The sequence below is a fragment of the Artibeus jamaicensis genome, unplaced genomic scaffold, assembly GCF_021234435.1.
Source record: "Artibeus jamaicensis isolate MK-2021 breed Jamaican fruit bat unplaced genomic scaffold, CSHL_Jam_final scaffold_1019, whole genome shotgun sequence".
Classification (NCBI taxonomy): domain Eukaryota; kingdom Metazoa; phylum Chordata; class Mammalia; order Chiroptera; family Phyllostomidae; genus Artibeus; species Artibeus jamaicensis.
In genome coordinates, this window is record NW_026522025.1 from 4638470 (window position 1) to 4663915 (window position 25446).

Consider the following 25446-nt stretch of genomic DNA (forward strand, 5'->3'; position numbering starts at 1 on the left):
TTGTACAGCTTTTTAACATTTCATGGTAAAAAAGCACTGAATCATGTTAAAATTCTGGTATACTATGTTACCTGATATAACTCTTATTTTTTAATCTGTATTATTATTATTATAGGTAAAGGAATGATAATAGTAGCTTTTGCAAAGTGAAATCTATACTTAATTCTGCACCACGAGTCAAATTCTTACTTTCAAAATGAAAAGTTTTTTCTCTGAAAATATCTTTAAACTTATACTTGACTTGATATGCTAACACAGAAAAATAGTTCTTTGGAAAGACTCATTCAACATAAATCTATAGCCTGTGCAAATAACATAAAATGCACTTCTGACCGCCATCATTTTTGCTTCGATTTGTTTCCTGATCATATTATACAGCAATAGGTAGAAACAGAACATTTCAGAAATTCTGTCCAGGTTGGGTAGGAGTGAAAGGAAAGATCTGGAAAATCAAGAGTATATTAACTCAACTTTCAGCATATAATTATTCAAATAAAATTTTAATGATTTTAGTTCAATACAACTGAAAATGTAGTGCAAGGGCATTTCCTGTTACATTTCAAATTACAGGGTATGGGCCATTTCTGAGCAGAAGCATCACATCCTACTGAGTGTCCAGCTTTTTAACTAAGTGACGGATGCCATCATGGTGAGAGGTGGGGAAACAGTGATCAGCTCGTAGAACCTGGCTAAAAAACCCCCCAAACAATGCAAATAATAAAGTAGCTACAGAGATTAAAATAAAAATTCAATCCCAAATACCCATCTCTTAAATTACTAGAAAAAAATTACAGGTAAAGTTACAGCAAATACAGCCTTCTCAGATTTGGGTAACTTTATTTTCATTTTATACTGATTTTTAAGCCCTATATCCAATGAGACCAATTTTAAAAGCCCTACGAGAAATGAACTTTAGGCATCTAGGACACTTTTGTTGGAAACAGAAGAGAAGCTTAGATTTCTGAATGAGCAAGGTTCACTTTCGTAGGCAGAGGCCCGGCTTCTTCGGGGTCTTCAGCTTGAGATCTAACGATCACAAGGGAAGCAGCTGGGTATCTGTTCAGCTTTTGTTCATTCACAAACTCCAAGTCACCATAGATGCTCAGCTTCTGCAAAAAAAAGCAATGCATCTTAGAATATGGATAATTAGAAACATCATTAAGTAAGTCTCCAAATAACAATTTAAACTAGGAGTAGTTTGTAAAAAAAAAAAAAAAAAATCTATAACCACCTTCAAGAATGAGCAATGCTTTTAATCAAAGTGTTTTAAAGATGGGTGGTTTGGCTGCCAGTGCCGGCCAAAGGAAGCTTTTCCACATGTTCCAACTTAAAATATTTAGAAGCACAACAAGTGGGTATCAAGAAAAGCTGCTCAGGTTAAAACAGAGTTAATGTGGTCATACTAAGAGCACTGTTTTGGGATGTTTGAGTCTTTAAGCAATTAATTTCTTGTAAAATCTTAGCTCTCCAACAAGTTATCAAATGATTTGGAGTAAGTTTCTCTGCTACTAAATATTTTAACTGAATGCATTTGAAAAATATGTGCTATTTAAAAGGCTTGGGAACAAAAAATTTACAAGAAATACTTTAACACCAACAGAAAGGTCTTCACAAACACATAAAAGCTCCTTAAAAGTATTACTATAATATCCAAGAAGACAGTAAAACAAAAGAATGAAAGCATAACACAGTCACTGCAACTGTCACAAAACCCACTGGGGCACAATGATAATAATGTCTAGTATCTTTAGGAAGTAGGCCTATTTAGACATAGGGTTATCTCCGGAAGGCAGAAAAGCAAAGTAAAAAGTATTTGCTAAGAAATGAAAAAGATTTTGTTGTAAACTCCTACGGCAACGCATCTCTGCATCATGAGTTAAAAACTGAAGTGCTGACCTCATCGAGAAGGCAAGTGACCAAATACAGACCGACAACTACACAGAACCACCTGATGGTAGAAAGGTGCATTTAAAAGATGTAAAAGAGCACCGCCAAGGTTTTCAGTATCCATCCATACTGGTACATGCCACAACATGAATGATCCTTGAAAATATCATGCTAAGTTTAAGAGGCTGACTAGGAGTAGTGATGGTGCTTGGGAGGAAAGTGACTACTACAGTATGAATTTTCTTTTTGGGGTGATAAAAATATTTTCAAAGCGACTTGTAGTGATAGTTGCTTCTTTGTTTCATGTTTCGGGTATGGTTTGCTGCCTACTGTTTCAAGGCAACAACTATCCTGCAATAAGGAAATGGCCCAGCACCTTATACTTTTCCAGTAAGAATATCGTCCAAACATATTTCATGGTTAATGGACTAGACTTGGATCTGACATGGTATGGCCTCCTTAAAACCCAGGATCAACACGTGGTTAATCTGCTCTGGAGCACTGTGAAAGAAAAACTGTCACAGCACTACTCGGCAACATTTAAGGACCTTGAAGCCCTGGCTGGTGTGGCTCAGGGGACTGAGTGCCAGCCTGAGGACTGAAAGGTCACCAGTGGCACATGCCTGGGTTGCAGGCCAGGTACCTGGCTGGGGGCATGTGAGAGGCAACTGATCGATGTTTCTCTCCCTCTCTTTCTCCCTCCCTTCCTGTCTCTCTAAAAATTAATAAATAAAATCTTTAAAGATATTGAAACAGTAACCAAGAACTGTTAGAATGATTTTAAACGTCAACACGGAAGGAGTGAAGAGATGGAGGTAGTGGGAGATAGTGTGAGGGAACTAATTAATTTCTCATCCTTCAGTGGGAAGACATTAGAGTATGTCTAAAGCTGATAAAACAAAGAAATAGAAGATGAAAATTAAAAAACTTTTGGCTGTGGTTTATCTGGAAATGAGGAAGAAGATTTATTAATTTGTTATGCATATAGCTTCTAAAAGTTAAAAAATGAATTTAATGAGTAAATAATATTTGAGCTTTAGGCCTGACTCTGCCACTAACCACTTACGTAATCTGAGTAAATTACTTAAACTTTCTAAACCACAGTTTCTTAACAGAATTTGAATTAAAAAACTATAGCACTTATACTGCTTTCTGACTCTTATGAGACGTAAAGCTTCTAAATGGCAAGATTCTTGGACTTTTTCTTTTAAAGAAAGAAAATAATGTTTATTATACTTTAAGATACGTTTCACCATACTTCCTGAGATCTGGCCTTAAACTTTGTTCCACCTTGATCTCATTCTTCATTGTATCGTTAGTCTCCTGAACAGGGCCTGGTACGGAACAAGTTATCCGCAACTATGTGTGAGTTACTAACATATCACGTTTGGCCTGCCTGACAGGGACCACTAGGAATGACAACTCTTTATCATCTTAAAATAGATAACTAAAGTTCAAAAATAACATCATAAATGTGAAAGAACAGAGAGAAAAAAGTGGAAAAAGGAGGATCAAAATCTTTAATCATCAAATCACTCAAAATGACCCTACTTTTAAGATCAACGAAGAAAATAAAATTCTTTGCCAACTCTTTCTGGCCATTACAATCAAATGAAATAGGATGAATACCTAAGTATGTGCAAAGCAGGTTAAAAAAATTATTCCAGATTTTTCCTAAATTAAGAAAAATAAAGCTGTTCATAAGTTTCTAAGACTATATTCCAGACATTTATTATCACCAATTTAAGCTTTGTTTGTAGTGATTAAAAAAAGGAAGCTTTTTACATTTCATGTTTAAGCTCCAAGATACCAGGTCCTGGAGCTTAAGAGACACACATTCTCTCAGGAGGCTTATCATTTCCTACAAACACAAAGAACCATCTATGCAAATAACACAGTGTAAATAATAATGCTCACAGGTGAATTATACATACTTGTATAATTAAAATGGAGTCTCATGTTACTATGAAGAGGGGTCAGAAATAATTTATGTTCCAATAATAAAATCAATGAAAAGACTTAATGAAAGTAAAGTTTAAAATAGGTGGCCAAGAAAATCTGAATAACTTTCTAATGCTATGTTCTGTTATTTTTATAGTAAACAAAGAAAATCAGGGAAGGAGTACTTATACTACAATATTTTTAAACAAGAAACAAAGGCCTTAAATATGTATTAGAAATTGTTTATAAAAGAAATCCAAACAGCAACACAAAAATAGTTCTGGATGATGGGATGAGTAATTTTTTTCTGCTTCTTTATATGTACTTTACAAATTTCTACACTAAGTATAAAGTACTATATAGTAGATACATAGTAAAAATATGGTTGAAACATTAATACCTAGCCAAAATGTGGTTTCACATACAAAGTAAAGTCTAAAACAGTTATTCTAAATGGCCGTTTTCCACACATTATTCTAGAAAATATATCTCTTAGAAAAGTCCAGGCTCTTTGAGATTATAGCCATACTTTTAATTGGAGAAGGGCAAGAAAGTAACATCCGTGAGGCAGATATTTATAGGAAATGTAACAGGCACCAACAGGACTCCACAAGGGTGCTGAAGCCGTAGGCTTGAGGACCACAGGTGTCGAGGGGGCATCCACGGGAAAAGTGAGGTGTTCCCCACTTTTCAAGTGTTCCCCCTTTTTTAAGTTCTGTCTCCATAGAACTTGAAAATAAGGGGAGAGAATTTCTGACAGAATGAAAACTATACAATCAAAACAAAATTATCACAGCAGAGACATCTAAAAGGAAAAGGAAGATGAAGAGACATTTGAAAGGGAAGGAAAGATCCTCAAATCTGTAAGATGTAATCAAAACCATAATGAAGCATTAGCACGTCTAAACCCCACCAGAACAGGAGGTCACTTCCGTAAGTCAAGTAAGGGCGTAAGAGAGGATAACCTAAGAAATGCCCATCTAAGACTTATCTGGAGATGAGAGTTGGAGCATCCTGACTCAGAAACAGGAACCACGTGGTCTCAGTGGTGTTCACCTTCCTGGTGTCAGAAGGCACACAGGAGGTCAGCTCCTGATAGGAATCACAGAATCAATGCCCCTATTTATGATGCCCAGATAACTAAAGAAACTTGAGGGTAATGGTTTTGCAGTCAGGCTACCTCGGCCCACATTCCGGTTCTACCACCTACTGGTATGTGACACTGGGGCAATTATAAACTCTCTTGCAGTTTTCATATCTGGAAAATGGGGGTAATAATATCAGCCACCTCACAGAATTAGTGAAAAGACTAAAGAGCTAATTCAGTTAAAACAGTACCTAGTAGAAAGTGCTCAAATTAGTCTGTTGGCCTGGGGACCAGAATCCAGGTTGTGGTGGTTTACTGAGGTGAATTTCACCTGAGGCCAGCCATCCAGTCTTTCCTAGCAATAACCAGACCAATCTCTATGTGTATCTTAAAACAAAAACAAAAACAAAAACAAGGGCATCCTAGGGGCAAGATGAAGAAGTTGGGCTAATAACATACAAAGGAAGGAATAAAGTGCCACATGGTGAAAGGTCAACAAAGATTTACTACTATAGGTTTTGTAGTTTTGTTGCCATAGGATTTAGAATGTATGGGGTAACTTTAAAGGAAGCAATAGGCAAAAGCAATCCTATATCAGATGGGTAATTTCATTTTTTTAGAAATAGTAAAATGACTAAAATATGGACATCAGAACTAAAAATAACAAATCAGTGCATTTTTATCACAAGTAGACGGGTTCACAGAAATGTATGCAATCTCTGGTATTTCAATTCCGGATCCCGCCCGACATTATCTACTTGACTTGGTTTAGTTTCCTAATTTAACTTCTTCCAGTTCCTTACAGTACTTCTGTAAGTACTTCTGTAAGGAACTGGAATTAGCTATTCTTGTGTTTACCTGGGAAAACAGTCCACCCTCCTCTATCTGCTAACCCACACCTACCCATTCTTCCAAGTTCAGGTCAGGTCCGCATTATCTAAAAGCCTTATCTAACAATCCCAGCACAGGGTGTCTGCTTTCCTTAACACCTTACACATTTATTATTTGTGCCACTAAAATCCTTATCAGCCATAGGAAAAAACAGTACACAGGGAAAAAAAACACAGGTGTTGTAAGTCCAAAGACAAGAACTAATTCCAGCCTCAACACTTTCACTGCTGTGCGATCTCACCGAGGTTAACTAGATCTTGTAAGCCTGCTTCATCACCTACTAAATGGTAATAAAACCTGCTGTAGAGTACTGAGGACATGTCAGATATATGAAAATACTTTGTAAATTTTAAGATCTATGTAAATGTTAATTATCGATGTTATTCTGTCCCAGTTTCTAGCTGCCTGTACCACATATCATCTTACAAAAATATTACTTAACTATTCATGTATAAATCTGATCTTAAAACATATCTTTATAGGCTATTTAGATAAAACTGTTCAACCGCATGCTAGGCACATGCCAACCACTCACTACTAGATTCATTTAATTTCCCTCCTTTCTTCTTTTCACGCTTTTTCATTGCACTTTCGAGGCACTTCAGAACTAATGTCTCTCTCACCTGGAGTTGAGGTCAACGGACATCACCACCCCAACACTTAGTTATATGAGTAACTTTCTTTCCTTGAAGGCTAAATTGAATCATCCAATTATAGACTTTTCCCAAAACAAAACTCCTTAACCTTAGAAGTTATGTTTCTTGGGGGAGTTGAATTTTAATTATCAAAGAAGTCACAAGAGTTTTTCACCCCTCTCAGGGTTAGGTACCAGAACAAATGAACTCAAAATCATACACTTTAGCCTTGCTGCTTCTAAAGCAGCAATTACTCTTCCAAATTTATGACAATTACAAATTTTAAGTGGTTCTACAAGTCTTCTTTCTGAAATATCACCTCAGAAACTAATGGCAGTAGGTGCTTCTCAACCTCAAAGAACTAGGAGAAATGCTTTACTCAAACTGGCCGACATATATGTAACTACGGTAGTTAGTTCTACAGAAAACCAGAACGGGGACTCCTGTGTGGCAAACCTGTAATTTTTCATTTCTGCCGACACCCAGGTGTGTGCTTAAAACCACCAAATCTTCTCTTGCTCTATTATTAATAAAGAGGCCTTGTTTTTCCAGTTAAACAAATAGGCATTTAAAATGACTGAGCATATGGTGCAGTCTTCCAACAATGTGTTAGAATCAAATCTACCTCGGAGGGAACGTACTGCTCCACAGCTGTAGCGACAGTTGCACAGCAAATCCAGAGCAACACCATCACGGAGAGGACGAGAGTTGTGGTCAAAATCCACCCGGAGTTACTGGAAAAAAAAAAAAAATTAAAAGTAAAAAAATAAAATAAAATAAACAAAACCAGTCATGTTAAAATTTCATAATATAAGAAACAGGAGATTCTTTAACGAAAGGCAATCAACTACATGTACTTAGTTTAATAATGTAATTAAAACTTCATGGTTACTTACCTTTAAAACTACTATGTTTTGCCGTGTATAAGTGTACGTACTTTTGTGCCTAAATTTCTGAGGGAAAAATAAGGATGTGCATCAAACGTGGGTGTAATGATTACATACCATGGGTGTATTAATGGCATAACAATCCCATATATAATGCACATGAAAACGTGGGTGTGCTTTACACACTGGAGCACATGACACACAGCAAAATATGGTTATTTTAAAAACACACTTATAGAAGGAAATATTCTACCAGGTATTACATTAGGCTGGTATGAAGTCCTTCCCTTTGTTTCTCAAGTCTCTGAAGCATGGCTACATCACTTTTATAATTTGAAAATCAGTCATACTGACTTCTTGTTAAATGTACAAAATTAAAGCAAATACTGTCAAGGGTATTCTTAAATTACTAAATGAGGTAAGGCAAATAAAAGTGCCCTATAAATTATACACTGTTATAAAAATGTCATATATCATTTTGCAAAATATTACAACACTTGATTTAAGAAAACCCAATATCCCAGAGTTAAGGTATAAAACAGGTAAATTATAAAATTATCATTTTTTAATAAAGGGATTCACAACATACTTCCAGAAGCTAGCTTCTCTAGAATATTTCAAATACTCAGCCACAATTTACAAGAGTACATCTATTATGAGGCATTCTGTATCCATTACATATGTTAGTAAAGATATGGTTACGTTTCTTATGATTAAAATATCGTCATGTAGAAAGCCAGCCACAAGAATCAGTAACCAAAGCTTTTTCTGTAATTGACTTATTGTTTGCCAAACTACAGATTAAGATTCCAAGAACAGGCATAAGTCTGTGCTCACCCAACACTGCCTAATAAAAGATCTGAAGTTACCACCATAACCCATTCACTTGATGGCCAGCTAACACTTAGCAAAAGAGGACAACTTTAGAAATGCATTGTATCTAAGAGTAGGGAACTACTATATGATGCTTTAGCTATTCCAAATTAGAAAGATAATGGAATAAAAAATGTTTTTAATGAACCCCCCCCAATTTACATATTTGAGCCCTAACCTCACTACTAAGGAATTCCCTTCATGAAATGAGGATGATATATTTGACATCTGGATTCCAGTCACAACTGTTAAGACAGAAAAGTAGAGCTCATTTTAGTTGATCTACTTCTCCAATCTCTACAACAAAACAATCCTACAAGATCCTCAACTATCTCCATCATTTCCTGTATTCATCCGCTGCCCTAGTTCAGACCTCTTAACTTCTTACCTGACTTCCAAAAGTTCTCCAAAGTTATTCTCTATCCTTCAGAGGCCTCTCCCTGATATTAAACGTGATTATTTTCTTGCTCCTTTCTAGCTCCTATCTACCTAGTTTGGTCACATCTTTTTTTCCCCTTTAAGAATTTTTTATTGATCATGCTGTTAGTTCCCCCCCCTTTACCTCACTCTGCCCTGTAACCCCCAACCCTCCAACATTCCCCCACCCAGTTCATGCCCGTGGGTTGTACATGTACATTCTTTGAGTTCTCTGCTTCCTATACTATTTTTATCTCTATGCTATGCTTACTAAAACAGAGATATGCTGCTTCTTCCCTGTACCTTCCCCTCCCATTCCTCCCTTTCCCGTCCCCACTGAAATCCCTCCATGTGATGTCCATTTCCCTGATTCTGTTCCTGTTCTAGTTGTTGGCTTGGTTTTTGTTGTTTGTCTTTTCTTTTAGGCTCATTTGTTGATAGTTGTTAGTTATCATTTTACTATTCATATTTTTTATCTTCTTTTTCTTAGAGAAACCCCTTTAACATTTCATATAATAAGGTTCTGGTGATGATGAACTTGACCTTATCTAGGAAGCACTTTATCTGCCCTTCCATTCTAAACGAAAGCTTTGCTGGATAGAGTAATCTTGGATGTAGGTCCTTGCCTTTCATGACTTCAAATACTTGTTTCCAGCCCCTTCTTGCCTTTAAGGTTTCTTTTGAGAAATCTGCTGACGGCCTTATGGGCACTCCTTTGCAGATAACTCTCTCCTTTCCTCTTGCTGCTTTTAAGATTCTCTTTTTATCTTTCATCTTGGCTAATGTAATTATGACCTGTCTTGGTGTGTTCCTCTTTGGGTCCAACTTCTTTGGGACTCTCTGGGCTTCCTAGAAGTCTTTTTCCTTCACCAGATTGGGGAAGTTTTCCTTCATCAATTGTTCAAGTAAGTTTTCAATTTCTAGTTGTTGTTGTTCTCCTCTGGCACCCCTATGATTCAGATACTGGAATGTCTCAGGTTGTCCCAGAGGTTTGTAGTCTTTATTTTTTTGAATTCTTGTTTCTTCATTCTGTTCCTGTTGGATGTTTATTCCTTCCTTTTGTTCCAAATTGTTTATTTGAGTCCTGGTTTCCTTCCTGTCACTGTTGGTTGCCTGAATATTTTGCTTTATTTCATTTGGGGCATCTTTCATTTGTTTTTTCACTTTTTGACCAAGCTCCATCACAGTTTTGTATTTTGATTATCAGGGCTTTAAGTTCTCCACCAGACAGGCTGGCTGTCTCCTCATCGCTTAGCTTTCTTTCTGAGGTTTTGCTGTGTTCTTTTGTTTGGTCCTATTTCTCTGCTTGGGGTCCCTGATAAGTTGTAAGGGGGGGTGCCTTAGGTATTCACCTGGGCAGGGCAACCCTCCTTGCTGCGCTGCTGTGGCACTGCCTGTGGGGGAGGGGCCAGAGAGGGAACAACCAGCTTGCCTGCTGGGCTCTAGCACACTTTCCAACGGACCCTCCTGCGAGACTGGGAGTTTCTCTCCACAGCAACGTCTGCTATTGTCCAAAGCCAGCTCTGAGTCTCAGTTTCGCCTTCAGCCAGCCCTGCCTGTGGTCCTGCTGCCGCGCATGGTTTCTTACTTGTCTGATTGTTCTGGTGACTTTTTAATTCCTTGGTTGTCAGAGTTCCATGCAGTTTGATTTTTCTGGTGCTTCTGGTTGTTTATTGATTTTAGATCAGTTGTTATCCTCCTTTTAGTTGTGCAAGAAAGCAACCATTTGTTTACCTACCCCTCCATCTTGGCCAGAACTCTGGTCAAATTTCTTAAACAAATGTACTACAACTAGCAAAAAATCTCTACCTATCATTTAAGACATTTCTACCTCCTCTGCAAATTCTCCCATTAAAACCCCTGACAGACTTGTACTCCTTGTACTCTACATACGAGAGGTATATGTGAATGTGTAATATGTGGCAATAATTACTGTGCTGTTCACCGTTTGCATGTCTGTCTCTACCACACTAAACCTGACAACTCCATAGAGGCAGAGACCGAACATCTTTTCTTAGGTTTCAAGTCCCTAACACAGCGCCTGGCACATAATAGACTCTCTAAAAAGAAATGGTAAGTGAAAAAATGAGTGTGAGCTCAATTTCTACTCTGGAGGTCCGGGGTAACTTTACAACAACTATGTGATATAATACAAAGAAGTACTACAGTAAGAATCAGAAAACCAGTCCCACTGATTAGCTAGATGGTCTTGTAGGCAATGGTGGAAAATCATGACCCTTTACAAAGCAGAGGGCTATGGCAGAACAGGATAATTAGAAGATGTAGAATCGGAAAACCTATGTTTGAATTTTAACACAGTAGATATACAACCTTGGGGATAGTTGATTAACCTCTCTGATCTACCTACTTATCACAAGATACACTATACTAAGAGTCAAATGAGATCACTGAGGGGAAAAGCATTTTAAAAAGAATGTTTTTTAACATGTATTGTAAAATGACAGTAAACTCACAAATATTAACAATCACACTTAAAACAAAAACAAAACAAAGCAAACAACTAGAACAGGAACAGAACCACAGAAATGGAGATCACATGGAGGAATTGCAACAGGGGAGTGGGAGGAGGAGAGGGGGGGAGAAGGTACAGAGAATAAGTAGCATAGACGGTAAATAGAAAATAGACAGGGGGAGGGCAAGAACAGTGTGGGAAATGTAGAAGCTAAAGAACTTATGACACATGGACATGAACTAAAGGGGGGAATGTGGGTGGGAGGGGGGTGTACAGGGTGGAGGGGAATGAAGGGGGGAAACAGGACAACTGTAATAGCATAATCAATAAAATATTTTTTTAAAAATAAAAAAGTAAAAAGAATCTTTTTTACTTAAATGTAAGATATTATAACTCATGTTTGTGCACAGAAGCCTCATAAAATTAAATCTCTAGTTATAAAGTCAGTTGCTTCCTAAGTTAAACATTTACAAAGTTACTTTTAAAATGTTAGATTTAAAAGAACAATATAAAATGTAATGACAAAATGTTAAAGAGCAATAAAACAAATAAGATGCCAGGTAGTGAAGTATTGAGAATAAATTGTAACTTTGGAGGAGGAAAATTGCCCATCTTTTTGCACAAGGTCAAAAGCAGGTTTAGAAAGGGAACATTTCAAGTTAAAGCTTCTTTTTCTCACCCAGTCTTTAAAGACTACGTTTAGTAAAAGGCACTATTCCGATATCACCCTACTGATATCTGCTAAAACCTCTCAAGAGACTATTTCTATCACCAGAAATTACAGGAAGCACATGCAGTTAGGACTACTGCAGGGTGGGACTGTGAGGGCAAGCATGTGTATGCATTCTACTCAAGTGCTTGGTCTGGTATCTGACAGAGTAAACAGTTACCAGTAAGTGCTAAGACCCACTTTCTTTCTCTTTTTTTTTTGGGGGGGGGGGGGGTAGAGGATACTGAGGGAGCAGGGGAAGCTCATATCATAACTTCTTGGAGGAATGGAAGCACGTATGCATTGATAAAAACCTCTTCGCCCTCAGAAGGCTTGACATTCCTTCCCAGAAGGGCACCCTCCACCCTGCCTGCCCACTTTCCCATGCCAGCCTTAAGACTCCTTGGCATACAGCTGATACTCCTTAGTATACAACATAAAGCCCTCCTTAACCTATAGCTTTATCGACCTCCCCATGCCTGTGTGTCCATGCAGCTAAAAACAAAAATCTGGTCCCCAAACCATGAACATATTTAAATGGCTGGAGAAGAACATTTCTTAACATAAATCAAAGAATACTAACAAGACAGCTTTTGTAATGTGAAAAAAACTACATGCTGGGGTTTTATTAAAGTAGTATGCATATTACCTTTTAAACAAACTAAAATATCCAAAGTACAAGTTTGGTAGGGAAAAGGTAAAATGTTTTACTTTTAAGCAGCTAATAAAATTTTAAAATAATAAAAAGGAACGTATCTCTCTGATATAAGTCAGATTGTATCTCCTATATTCATTAATAAAGAAGAATACATACAGAGAGAGGCATCTTAAAAAGCCATCATTTTCTCCATCTTCAAGATAGTTCCTGTGTGCTTGTGAACTTCTCATTTGTAGATCTGCTGAAATAACAAGGTATGTGATTATGCTATTCTATACCCCAAAAGACAGGCTCGGATGACTGCTTCTAGATCTATACACTTTACAGTTATCCAGCTATAAGTATTATCTCATACATTTAATAACGAATACAAGTTCCTGGGACACATCAAAACCAACTGAATATTCTACTACATTAAGGATTTTCTATTTTGTTTCCAAATTCTGATATTAACGCTTTTGGTTTAATTACAAGAGGGCCTGAATAACAGAATTTGGTTTCTTCTAATGTAAAGTTAAAGATTGCCTTGTGTGCTGTCATTATCCACCCAGTAAAATAATTAGGAGGTTATTTTAATCAGTATCTAAAATAAGGTATGAGCTAGAGGTAAGGTCAGCTTTAGCTTGATATTTTACAGTTCCATGAGTTAAAATTCACTTTTTGTAAGTAAATAAAAATAGAATAGGAACTCACACTTTCAGGATAGTTTTACCATTTGTTTGCTTTGTTGGGATGTACCAGAATATTTCATTAGTTCATGCTCTCACCACAACCCTTCGAAGCAAACTAAATGGTTTTAGAATAGTGGTTTTCAGAGTGTAGTCCGCAGACCAGCAGCATCAATGAAATCTCTGAACTTGTCAGAAACGCAAATTCTCAGATCTGTCCCACATCTGGTAAATTGGAAACCTGACAGATGTAGGGCTCAGAAATCTGTTTTTAACAAGCTCTCTGGATCCTAATGCACATTAAAGTTTGAGAATCACTATTTAGAAATTATCTGTTCATCTTCCATTACTGTAAAAATAATCACACAACCAATTCTATCACAACCAGATTTGACTACTTTTTTTATTTTTTCAGATTTTATCTATATATTTTTAGAGAGAGGGAAAGGGAGGGAGAAGGAGAGGGAGAGAAACAGGTGCCCTGACCAGGAACCGAACTGGTGACCTATCAGTTTGCAGGCCAGTGCTCAGTCCACTGATCTACACCAGCCAGGGCTGACTGCTACTGTTTTTATCCTAAGCTGCTTCAAATAAAACTTACAGGACATTTTGCTTAGCGATGATTCTTTCAACTGTGTAGGCTCCTGCTCCAACTGTGGTGAATACTGGATTTCTGGCTTAGACTAGAATGATAATGAAAGCAATTAAGCCATTTGTACTTCTTAAGTCTTTCTCAGTAGCAAGTTCTATAACAAATTATCTCTATAAACATTCAAATTGAGAAAAAGTAACAGAAGTATAGTATAAAAAATAAAACACATTAACCACAATATATTTTAATTGCACTTCCTAAATATCAGATCCAATGCCTTGCAAAGAAACAGACAGATTTCTGGCATCATCAAGTATTTAGTTTAACTTCCTGACAACATTTTTAAAAAATAGAAAAAAGGACAAATTATAACATATTGCATTAAATATCTTACCCTGCAAGAATGAGTTCTAATTCTAGTTGATCAGGAATAATTTAGCAGACAGCCAACATTTTTGGCTAAACACTTATTATCTCTTATTTTTTCTCAACTAAAACATCCCATTCTTTCTTCAGTGTGAGTAATTCATAAATTACAGCTAAATATTCCATACTTTACATACAGCACTGATACTCCAAAGTGGGGGCTTCTCCATCCTAGTTACACTCAGGCTGACTCACATCTAATTAGGAATGACTGAGGACTCTACTCTAAGAGCCAACTTATGCTTTAACTTAAGTAGCTTTAGGATATAAAACTTACTCATAAATTTAAAGAGATTCCTTCTGTTTTACTTATTAGATATTCAAGACTCAGGATAGTATTAAAAATCACATACTAGCCTTACAGTGAGCCACTCACTAAGTAAAGGTTCACTTCAATTATGGTTCACTTCAATTATTACCTGAGAGAAAGTACCACAACAGAATTTGTGGACTGGTAAACTTTAGGAATTTAACTATGGAATTAAAAGGAAGACAGTATGGTAAGGTGGTATGTGGGCCTTGGAACTAAAGGACCTGAGTTTGAAGCCTATTTTTGTTACTTATGGGCAGGGTGACCTTAAATAAGTTATGGACTCTCTGTTTCCTCATCAATGAAATAGAGATAATACAACTTCATGAAGTTGTCTGAAGATCTGAGATGAAATACGTAAATCCCTAGTATATAAGAACCTTCAAAAAAACAGCTACTATTATTACCACATCACACGGTAAATAATGCAGTAGAAGTTACCTCTCTACGAGGCAATATACTTCTTCGACAAGCTCTTACAAGAGTTATGAGGAAAAGCACTAAAAATAACCAGAAATTACATCATATTGCTTTTCTCTGAATATCCATGTATAATATAAATACATGCCACTACTTATATTCAAAGTATACTAATTATTCTTATCTCTCATATCTAGAGGTTTCGTTTCAACCACTACAAAACTTAGAAGGCAGTTCTTATAAGGACCAATGGCCTTTAGATAGGCTTCCAATGGGCAGAAGGAAGGGTAAGCCACATAGTGTTGTGATGCCCAAGGTTTCCATTAGACCAAATAAATATTACTTGATGGTAAGTATTTGTAAGTGACTGAATAGACAGCTCTATGCCAAGACATTCATTTAAGACATATCCATTTACTCTTGTTGGCATTTAGAAAAATATATGAAGCACAGGTGTTACCTGGAATATAACTATCTTTCCATCATCAGCTTGAAGATAAAAAGTCCACGAAGAGGTTATGAAGCTCTGTGCAGAGTCCATCATGTCACTCCAGAATGACCTTACCAGAGTTAGAGGAAACAGTAGATGCATTTTTGGCATCAGGGACATGAGCTTTAAAAAAAAATTAAATTATATACATATGTAGTTATTATTTTTATATGCATATTCAAGACAGCAATGTAATCAAGATTCTCCAAATCCTCACTGGGTTAGGGTATAAAGAATTAAGTGACTCTTCCAGCCAAGATAGAGGTGTAGGTAGATATGCTTCAGCTTCACTTTCTCGTATAAATGAAAGAAGGTAACAACTAATTTAAAAACAGTAGTAACCAGAACTGCCAGAAAATCAAACTGTATGAAAGTCCAACAACCAAGGAGTTAAAAAAGAAATATTCATCCAGACTAATAGGAAGGGTGGAGACAGGCAACAGGGTCAGAGAAGATGCATAGCAAGGTTGTGGCTGGGGGACCAGGCGGTCCCACATTCAAGTGCAGATAAACCAGGAGGAAGAACTGGGAAGCAAGACAGACTGCCCAATCCAGCATTCCAGCACAGGAAGAGAAAGCTTCAAAGCCTCTGGCTGTAAGACCCTGTGGAGGTTGCAGCAGCAGGAGAAACTGCCAGTCTCACCAGAGTCTATTGGAGGGGCCCACAGGTCCTAGAATGTACACAAATCCACCCACCCAGGAATCACAAGGGCAGCACCTGAGAGGGCATAATTCCCTTCTGGGTAGTGGATGAAGTGACTGACAGCTGGCCAGAGCCAAGCAAGCAGCATTGTTCCCTCTCTGACCCCTCCCCCACATATGGCACCACAACACAGTGAAGTGGGTTGCCTTGCCCTGGTGAATACCCAAGGCTCTATCTACCCCTTACAATGTAACAGGTATGCCGAAACAAAGAAAAATGGCTCAAATGACAGAATAGATCAAAACTCCAGAAAAAGAACTAAGGAATGAGAAGATAGCCAACTGATCAGATGCAGAGTTCAAAACACTGGCGATCAGGATGCTTGAAGAAATGGTTGAGTATGGTCACAAAATAAAGGAAGAAGTTATGGCTATACAAAATGAAATAAAGGAAAATATACAGGGAACAAACAATGAAGGAAAGGAAACCAGGACTCAAATCAATGGTTTGGAACAAAAGGAAAAAAATAAAACATTCAACTGGAACAGAATGAAGAAACGAGAATTCAAAAAAATGAGGAGAGGCTTAGGAACCTCCAGGACAACTTTAAATGTTCTAACATCTGAATCACAGGGGTACCAGAAAGAGAAGAGGAAGAGCAAGAAATTGAAACCTTATTTGAGAAAACAATGAAGGAAAACTTCCCAAACGTGACAAAGGAAACAGACTTCTCAGTAGTCCAGGAAACTCAGAGAGTCCCAAAGAAGTTGGACCCAAAGAGGAGCACACCAAGACATATCATAATTAAATTACCAAAGATGAAAGATAAGGAGAGAATCTTAAAAGCAGTAAGAGGAAAGGAGAGAGTTATCTGCAAAGGAGTGCCCATAAGGCCGTCAGCAGATTTCTCAAAAGAAACCTTAAAGACAAGAAGGGACTGGCAAGAAGTATTCAAAGTCATGAAAAGCAAGGAGCTACATCCAAGATTACTCTATTTAGCAAAGCTATCAATTAGAATGGAAGGGCAGATAAAGTGCTCCCCAGACAAGGTAAAGCTAAAGGAGTTCATCATTACAAAGTCATTACTGTATGAAATGTTAAAGAAACTTATCTAAGAAAAAGATGATAAAAAATATGAACAGTAAAATGACAACAAACAACTATCAACAACTGAACCTAAAAAACAAAAACAAATTAAGCGAACACTAGAACAGGAACACAAATCCTAGAAATGAAAATCACATAGAGGATTATCAGCAGAGAGGGCGAGCAGGCAGAATGCGGGGAAAGGTACAGAGAATAAGAAGCTTAATTGGTAGGTAGAAAATAGGGGGAGGGTAGGAATAGTACAGGAAATGGAGAAGTCAAAGAACTTATATGTACAACCCATGGACATGAACTAAGGGGGGAATGCTGGAAGGAGGCTAGTGGAGAGAGGAAAAAGGGATAAAAAATGGGACAACTATAATAGCATAATCAATAAAATATACTAAAAAAAGAATTAAATGAATCTACAGTAAATGTTACCATTAAATGCTTAGTTATATATGCAAATTGACTATGGTAAAGCTGAAAATCTCTTTAATTTGCCACCAAAAATATCTGTAAGCTACCTGTCATCTGTATCAGAATAAAAGGCTTTTGAATCAGGTCTAAAAATAAGGAGAATGGTGAGATTTGGTTAAATAAGGACTAACAAGTCCTCAAGAGATATAAGGAAAAGGGATAAATCATACTATTCTTATCTTTCAAGTAAAATAAATCATGCTATTATGAACATCAATGGAAAAAATCAATGAAAAGAATGTATGTATAAAATGTGAGACATCTGGTAACAGGGCAGGGTGAGAGAAGCATCTATGGGCCAAATATATACACATATATTAAACTACTATAGAGATGTAACACTAGCTGATATCATCTTCCCTCCAATTCTGACTCATACATGTGCATAATATGCAATATTATTTTTAAATGAAAAGATTAGAAATAATCTACATGTCCCAAATAACAGAATTTGTAAATAAATGATACATCCATACAATGAAGTATTATTATGTAGTGAAAAAAGAGTAGGCATTCATAACATATATTTTTAATTTTAAAAGAAGGGATGCATGTATCCTTCTGTATGCATAAAATGTATCTACATTAGTGACGCTGCCTACTTCGGTGGAGGACGAGACATATAGGAGTAGGAGACATGTCACTATTTACTCCTTTCACCTTTTGAGTTTTGTATCATGTGGCTGAATTTTCTATGCAAAAGTTAACAAAATTAAGGAACTTTTCCCAAAATGTTTAGAGAATATAGAGTATGAGGGGTGGGGAATTATAACAGATGACATAGGAGAGCTTATCAGGAGCCAAGTTGAGATATAAACCTGGATATAATGGGGAGCAACTACATAAGATAGAAGTACGACATGATGAGATTTCCTTTAGAAAATAAGTATCTGGACACAGACTAAAAAATGTAGTAGAGGGAGTTACAGTAGGAAAATAGTTTGGAAGTTAATTTAGTAATATTGATGATGATCCGAGTTAAGGTTTTAGCCTTTTGGATTTTAAAATAAAGGGCCTCTGAACCATCAATTTCCCTGAGCCTCAGATTTTTCATATGTAAAAGGGGGAAAACATCTTCACTAGACCATGAGGAAAAACAAAATTATTTATATGAATACATCTTTTAACAGTAAAGCATTATACAAAAACATAATTTTTTGCATTTGCAAGCATGTAATTTGCTGAAAACTGATTATAAAATGTAACACTAAAATAGGATGGTGCAGGTGACGAATATTTCAATACAAGTGTAATCTAAGAAGGCAATTTTAAAAGGTAGTTTCATTTCGTACTTGTTCTTGTCTCAATTCAGCAAATGGCAGCTGATTCTGGCAACCAAGATGGCAAGCATATTGCTCATCAGATTGGGAATATGCTTCTGTACATGCTGTAAGAGAAAAACAGTCAAATTACAAGAGAGAGAGAGAGAGAGAAAAGGGGGGGAGATAGAAAAGGGATTTCGTATTTTACAAAGAAATTTCTCGTTATTTAAAAAGCATTTCATTAATATATATTTCCAAATTTGGTAATAGTAGCAAATGTATTATTTTAATAAAATCCCTTTTATCTCCTGCAAGCCAAACACTTCAGGTAGAAATCTATTAATTACATACTCAAGTTCTGATATTATGCTGACATTCATAAAAAGGGAGCCTCATAGCTAAAGTTTGCATAGTAGAAAAACCACTGGACAGGCAAAGTCATTAAACAGGTAACCTGAGATTTTGGATCCATCATTTGTTGGCTGTGTATGTGACCTAGATTGACTGTTTAACAGCTGACTAGTGACTTCCATATGAACAATGGAAATACAGCCACCTACTTCATGGGGTTGAAGAAAACAATATATTTTAGTGATTTATACAAATATATGATATTACTGTTCAGAAGTGGGTCACTCAGTTGAGAAGCAAGGGTATTCACATGGCAAAGCAAAGAAAAACAGTCAGTCTAACTCCCCAAGTTCTGAGAAGATGGAACCTAGAAAATGTTCTACAGCAGGATTCTAGAGTTGAAATGCGTCTCTACCAGCTGAACTCTCAGCATTTAGTTCACCAGACCCATCTTCTTGTGGTAGATAGAGCACTTCACCACTACAACAATCTTATTTTTCTTTCCAACCCAGTCGTGCGTTTGTGATACACTTCTCAAAGGTGCTAGATAACAAACTGAACCACATTATACACATACAAAGATGGCCAGTTAGGAGACCCAGCCATAAAAAATAAGGTTATGATACCACGAAGGCCGGATGTTAGTCAAGGCACAGTGATAGGGGAAAGACACTTCCTGCTCCACTGAATAAACAGTATATGGTAATATGAATGGAGAAAATTCTATTAGAGTTCTTTAAAAAGTTAAATGTCAATTTTGTCCTAATTACAGGTTTCTTTTATTAAACACATCTCTTTCAGCAAAAAGTAAGCATAGTGGTTTAAGAGATGACAAAGACTCTGGTTACTTCTTTTATTGGCATGACCCACAAAAGAATACACTATTAAATACTGAGTCAAAGGCCTGATTCAGTTAAAAAAACTAGGAGCTAGGTCAACTAGCCTATGATTGAAAGGCTTAGGAAAATTATACTATTCATGGAAAAGGTAGCAATGAATTATGAGAAGGGTAATTACTACTGCATTTGTCTAAACCAAGTACTTGCTTAAATAAAGGTGTCCCATCCACAGCACAAAACAACACTGTCTTAACGAACAGATGAAATTTGAAGCCCATGAAATTTCTAGTAGCAGCTACTACAACTCTAACCTCATCATAATTAAAAGACGCTAAATGACTAGTTTCAATATCATGCTTGTCATTTTCTAAGGAAAATACATTCAAAGTATAATACGACTCAATGTATATTAAAAGCACATAATACCAATGTGCTATACTGCTGATGTCATCAGTGTATCGTCTTACCAGATTCACACTCCAGTCTGGTCCGATTTAAATCGATTCCATCATCCACGAACTGACAAATGGAAAACAGCCTGCAGCCTCTCTGACAGGCATAGAGCTCCTCTTCCTAGAGAGTTCAAGAACAGGGAGGATTACCAAAGAGCAGTACATTTCCCGAAGGGAAAGTAGGTCAAAAGAAAGCAAAGGCAGTAGGGTTTATTATAAACTGTCCAATAGAAAAATTTACAGCTGAAAGAAAAATGATAGGGCCAGGTAATACCCAAGACCTTTCCTATACAAAGAGGTTTTAGTTTCTTGTCTTTAAAGCGATATCCAAGAAGGAAGCCTAGTAGGTAAAAATCACTCTTTTCCCATATTTCGTGGAAAAAAATTGCAAATAAAAATAACAATGATATAATCAGAAATTTAACAACAGAAATAGAAATGAGTAAGCAAGTGCTTTAGTACCAATAGCACACTTCTGCCCATAAATATTTATACATGTCATCAAGCTTATCAGGAAAAGCATCATGAGTAGGTTCACATGGCAGATAGTGCTATAAAGATCCCCACAAAGTAAGGTGCACATCTACAAAAATGCTTACATGAAAGATTTTTAAAAACTTGGCTTAACTAAAAACACAAGAGCAATAGTGTGCCATATGGTAAAGCCAATGGAATTAGCCGGATCTGGATTAAAACCTTTTAGGTGAGTGACCCAACACGTTATTTTACCTATCTAAATCTCAGTTATTCTCATCATAAAAGGAGATAATAGCTATAAATTATCTCCAACTCCCTCAATAATGCTGAAGATAGCTAGCTAGTCCTAGCACAGTGCCTGGGACATAGAAGGTGCTCAATAAATGGTTGTAGTGTTAATAATAATAGAGTTTTAAAATAGAAAACAATAGTTATAGGCATCATTATATATGAATGTGAGCTCAAGATAGGATATATTCTTTATTACTGGAAAATGTTACTGGCTTAGTAAGATTAATGACAATGTCTTCAACAGACTTTCCTTCAATGAAACACATATAGTATTTGAAACAAACCAGTACATGTGGGGGAGCCCCCTCAACTTACTGTGTGATCCACTGTGTACAAACTGGCAGGCACCTAATAAGGAAGGAAACAGCATGTGTATATACCAGTTAGCAGCCAACAGAATACAAAGGCACGCATTTCTTTCTAGCAGAGGATTAGTAAAATTGCTGTAGCAGCAGCCATCCATTAGGAATAGATGGCTGCAGTCTAGTATTAAGCAAGAGTCATTATACAGCTTTCAGATAGCACATTTTTGGACCACAGTTCTAGTTGCACTTGTTGTTAAGTTTAATTTAGGTGAAATTGAAAGAATTTTAGCAGTTAAAATAAACTTTGCACCTGAGTAGCTTTGCAGCCTCTGTACAACAACGAAAGAATTCTCATGTCTTTGGAGCACCACGTATTTCCTTATACTGCACAGGGGAGGCACAAGCTCAATAGTATAAGCTTTACTGAATGCCATTTCATTTTCAGATATTTTTTCTTTATTACATTAATTCAATAAGCCCCTGAGTGCCATTTTCAGAAGAGAGTATGTATGGCACGACAGCTGAGCCTCACCACTTACTTTGCACAACCTCAAGCAAGTAACCTAAATCTTTCTGGGCCTCTGTTTTTAGTTATAATACACAGACAATACTCTTAATGTCAATCTTGAATATAAGGATTATACATTTTATATTCACAATACCATTAATATTGTTATACTTATACTATTTAATAAGTAGACATAACATTAGTAATATATTTAATGAGCACTCACAATGTGCCAGGCACTGTACTAATACTTAACACCTGATATAACACTCAGCACAGAGTAGGCACTCAATAGGCAGTTATGAAGAATCATATCCTTGTTTCAAGTACATGTTTCATGTTCTAGATAATATTATTACTCCAAGTAATAATTCATACCCCATGTATCCCAAATGACTGTCAAGCATTTACAAAATATATCTCCCCTGATTTCGAGCACAGGGAGATGGTCCTCCCCACCAAACAGAACACCAGCTAAATAATTATACATTTTTGTATCCTGAGCTGAGTCAGGCTAACTATACTCTCATTATTCAACACTGTTAATAATACACACACCAAAATGGTTTAATGACATACTCGTATGACAGAAGAAACAACTATTGACATGTGTTAGGCACTGTGCTGAAACGCCACACATATTATTTTTAATCTTTACACTAGCTCTGCAGGGTATGAGGGTTTTTTTCCTACAGCTGACAAAACGAAGTTAGAAGTGAAGTGATCAGCAAGGCCACAGAGAGAGTAAAAGTGGAGCTGTGGATGGAACCCGGGTTTAGGTGGTTCCAGAGCCATATACAAAAATGATCGGCTGGCTCTAGTTAACTTTGTTATTAACATAGACATGTTTCTTATATTTGGATCCACGCAAATCATGCAATTGTACTTTTAAGGAAAGTTAAAGGGTAAACTATAATAATTTTAAAATAACTGCTTACCAACAGTTAAGTATTATACTTTTCAAACAACAAATAATTCTGAAAATAAGTCATTAAAACGAGATCTCTCTCCACCAGCTACAAATACCAGACCAAAAGAGGCTATGTGGAGCTTGTCAATTTATCTAAATTCATTTCTCATATAACACATTGCTTTTTCCTGAAATGCAAAGCACAATAATTGGGAGGAGACAAACAGAAATCAAGGGAATAAGTAAATTAATTTAATAAAAGGCAACATAGTATAGCCAGTTTTAGGGTTGAATCCCAACTACTCCACTAGTTCTTGGCTATGTGACCTTAGGCAAGTTACTTAACCTTTCAGAGCTTCAATTTCCTCAATTGTAAAACCCTACTTTGCAGGGCAGTTGTGAGAATTAGGGATAATGTGTATAAATCTCTCATCATACTAACTAACAGAGGATAGACAAAATAAATTTTAAGTCTAGGACTTATAGGGAGCCAGATGATTTAGAGTTTCTGGTGAGAACAACTTTAAAGAATAACTAAAAATGGCTTAGAGATGTCACAGATTTTTAGGAAGAAGTGGATATTATAAAAATACCTCTAAGCTCCAGAATGTTTATCCTTTTGAATTAATTATTCTCCCAGGATTCTGGTTCATGCTACAAATGTTCTAGGAAATGTCAAAACCCACAACCAAACAGTCAAATGATACAAAGTAAGTCTCCACCCTAAACCAGGCCAAATCAGTATCAATGAATTTCTTCCCACAATCCTCTTAGATGAGAGAAGAAAATAATGTACTTAGGGCATTCTACATTGATTTGAGTGGAAGCAAGAGTTTCTCATTTCTCTCTCTAGCTATATTAGTCTCTGACTGAAAATTTAGGGAGATACAATATCCTCTCCCACACTTCGTCTTGAAAACTGATAATTCTCATGCAATGTAAAATGTAAACAGGCATATGGGAAGTGAAAGCATTTAGAACTTTTCATTTCAAAGACCTGAAAACACTTGCCATAAGTTACATCCTAACTTCCCTGGACCTGTGTTCGTGGTTACTCTGTAGTTTGAGAGAGCAGAAAAGGGCTAGCCACACGGTTAAGCCAACAGCATAGAAATTAAGGGAAAACAAGGAAAGACAAGCAACATCAGCAAAAGCTCTTATAAATACAGGCAGTGGGGTGGGAAAAACGTATTATCAAACCATACACGGGTAGGCAAAAGTAGGCTTACATAATGCAAATAATAAATAAATAATACCAGAATAAAGACTGTTTCTTGAAGTCACAACTGTAAACCTCTTTTTGCCCACCCCTGCATACAGGAAAGGGTGGAGGAGTCATCACGCGATCTAGAATGCTGAGTAAAGAGCTCTCAAGAAGCTGAAAAATAATTTGAGAAGTAAAACGGAACCACAGGAAAGGCAGCACCTGAGGAGGGGCAGGGACTGAAAGTAGGGTCACTCCTCTTCCTAAGCTGTGATTCCCCCCTTCCCCCTGAGGGGCGGCCTCATTTCTTTACTCCACGAATCTCGTCTTCTGCACTAAACGGTAAATTCTTTCAATGCAGATCCATCTGCTTCTTCTCTAAGCCATCGCAGTCCCTAATGGCAGTGCCAAGCACACAGTAATTTAACACAAATGGAAAGCCCTACCGGTGCGTCTCAAACTCCTCGGGCTGACTCAATACATTTCATACCACAGCGGAACTGTCTAGTCTGACTCCCGAAACAGGCAGGCTGGGGCTCCGGCCCAGAGAGATGCTCAGTAAACAAGGTTTACGAAGTAACCTTTTGTGGGCTTGCTTCCGTCCCCCGCCCCCACCATCCCTCTCGCTCCTTAAAGGTGAGGACCCGCGATAATAATCAGCATCCTCCTCCCGCTTAGAATGCTAGTTTCCCCTGATGCTCCGCAAGCTTCCAGAGGACAGGGGTCGGATCTTTTTCATTTTTGTGTCCCACAGCCCATTACAGGGTAGGTGCAGCACAAACTTCCGCTAATTTCAGCAGGAACGGCGTGCGGGTGTGATTAAGATGGAAAACAGGAGTACACAAGTGGGAGGTAGCGGTTGAATGGTGGATTCAATCGCCAGGTTCTCAGAGCCGACAGAGAAGAGGGAGAGCAGAGAGATGGGCTGCCAGGGAAGGGTTGCAGCCCGCTTCGGACGCGCCCTACCTTGGGGTAGGTGTGCAAGGGGTAGGTCAACTGACAAACCCGGTGGCAAGACGCTGTATCACCCAAGACCGAGTCAAACGCTTCGGCCGCAGCGGTCCCCAAGCCTCCGGCCAGGGCCACGGTCAGCAGCAGCAGCGGCGGGAGCCCCAGTTGGGCCCTGACCCAGAGGCTCCCTTTCGGCGCCGCCATTTTGTTCCCCTCTCTCACAGCAGCTGTTTGTTGCTATTTTCTTTTCAGGGTTTCCTCCTCCTTCCGGGGCCAGACCCTACTCAGCCCCAGGGCCGCCACTTCCGCCTCCGCTGTCCCTC

The 25446-nt window shown here is 37.4% G+C and overlaps 1 protein-coding gene across 4 annotated transcripts; it reads right to left on the minus strand.

The window, feature by feature from the left end:
- Nucleotides 1-481: 481 nt before the first annotated feature.
- Nucleotides 482-25432, minus strand: TMEM59 (transmembrane protein 59). Of its 4 annotated transcripts, none has more exons than XM_037161626.2 (9): nt 25139-25432; nt 21561-21593; nt 20493-20598; nt 18866-18960; nt 15335-15487; nt 13728-13809; nt 12615-12699; nt 7067-7175; nt 482-1109 (listed from the first exon to the last, which is right to left on the minus strand). In XM_037161626.2, exons 1-9 carry the CDS (start codon nt 25325-25327, stop codon nt 954-956), a joined length of 1008 nt encoding a protein of 335 aa, XP_037017521.1. In that variant the 5' UTR covers nt 25328-25432; the 3' UTR covers nt 482-953. The 4 variants fall into 4 exon arrangements, with proteins under 4 accessions (XP_037017521.1, XP_037017529.1, XP_037017533.1 ...); XM_037161634.2 differs by having other exon boundaries at nt 12615-12696; nt 25139-25430; XM_037161638.2 differs by lacking the exon at nt 21561-21593 and having other exon boundaries at nt 25139-25423.
- Nucleotides 25433-25446: the final 14 nt, after the last annotated feature.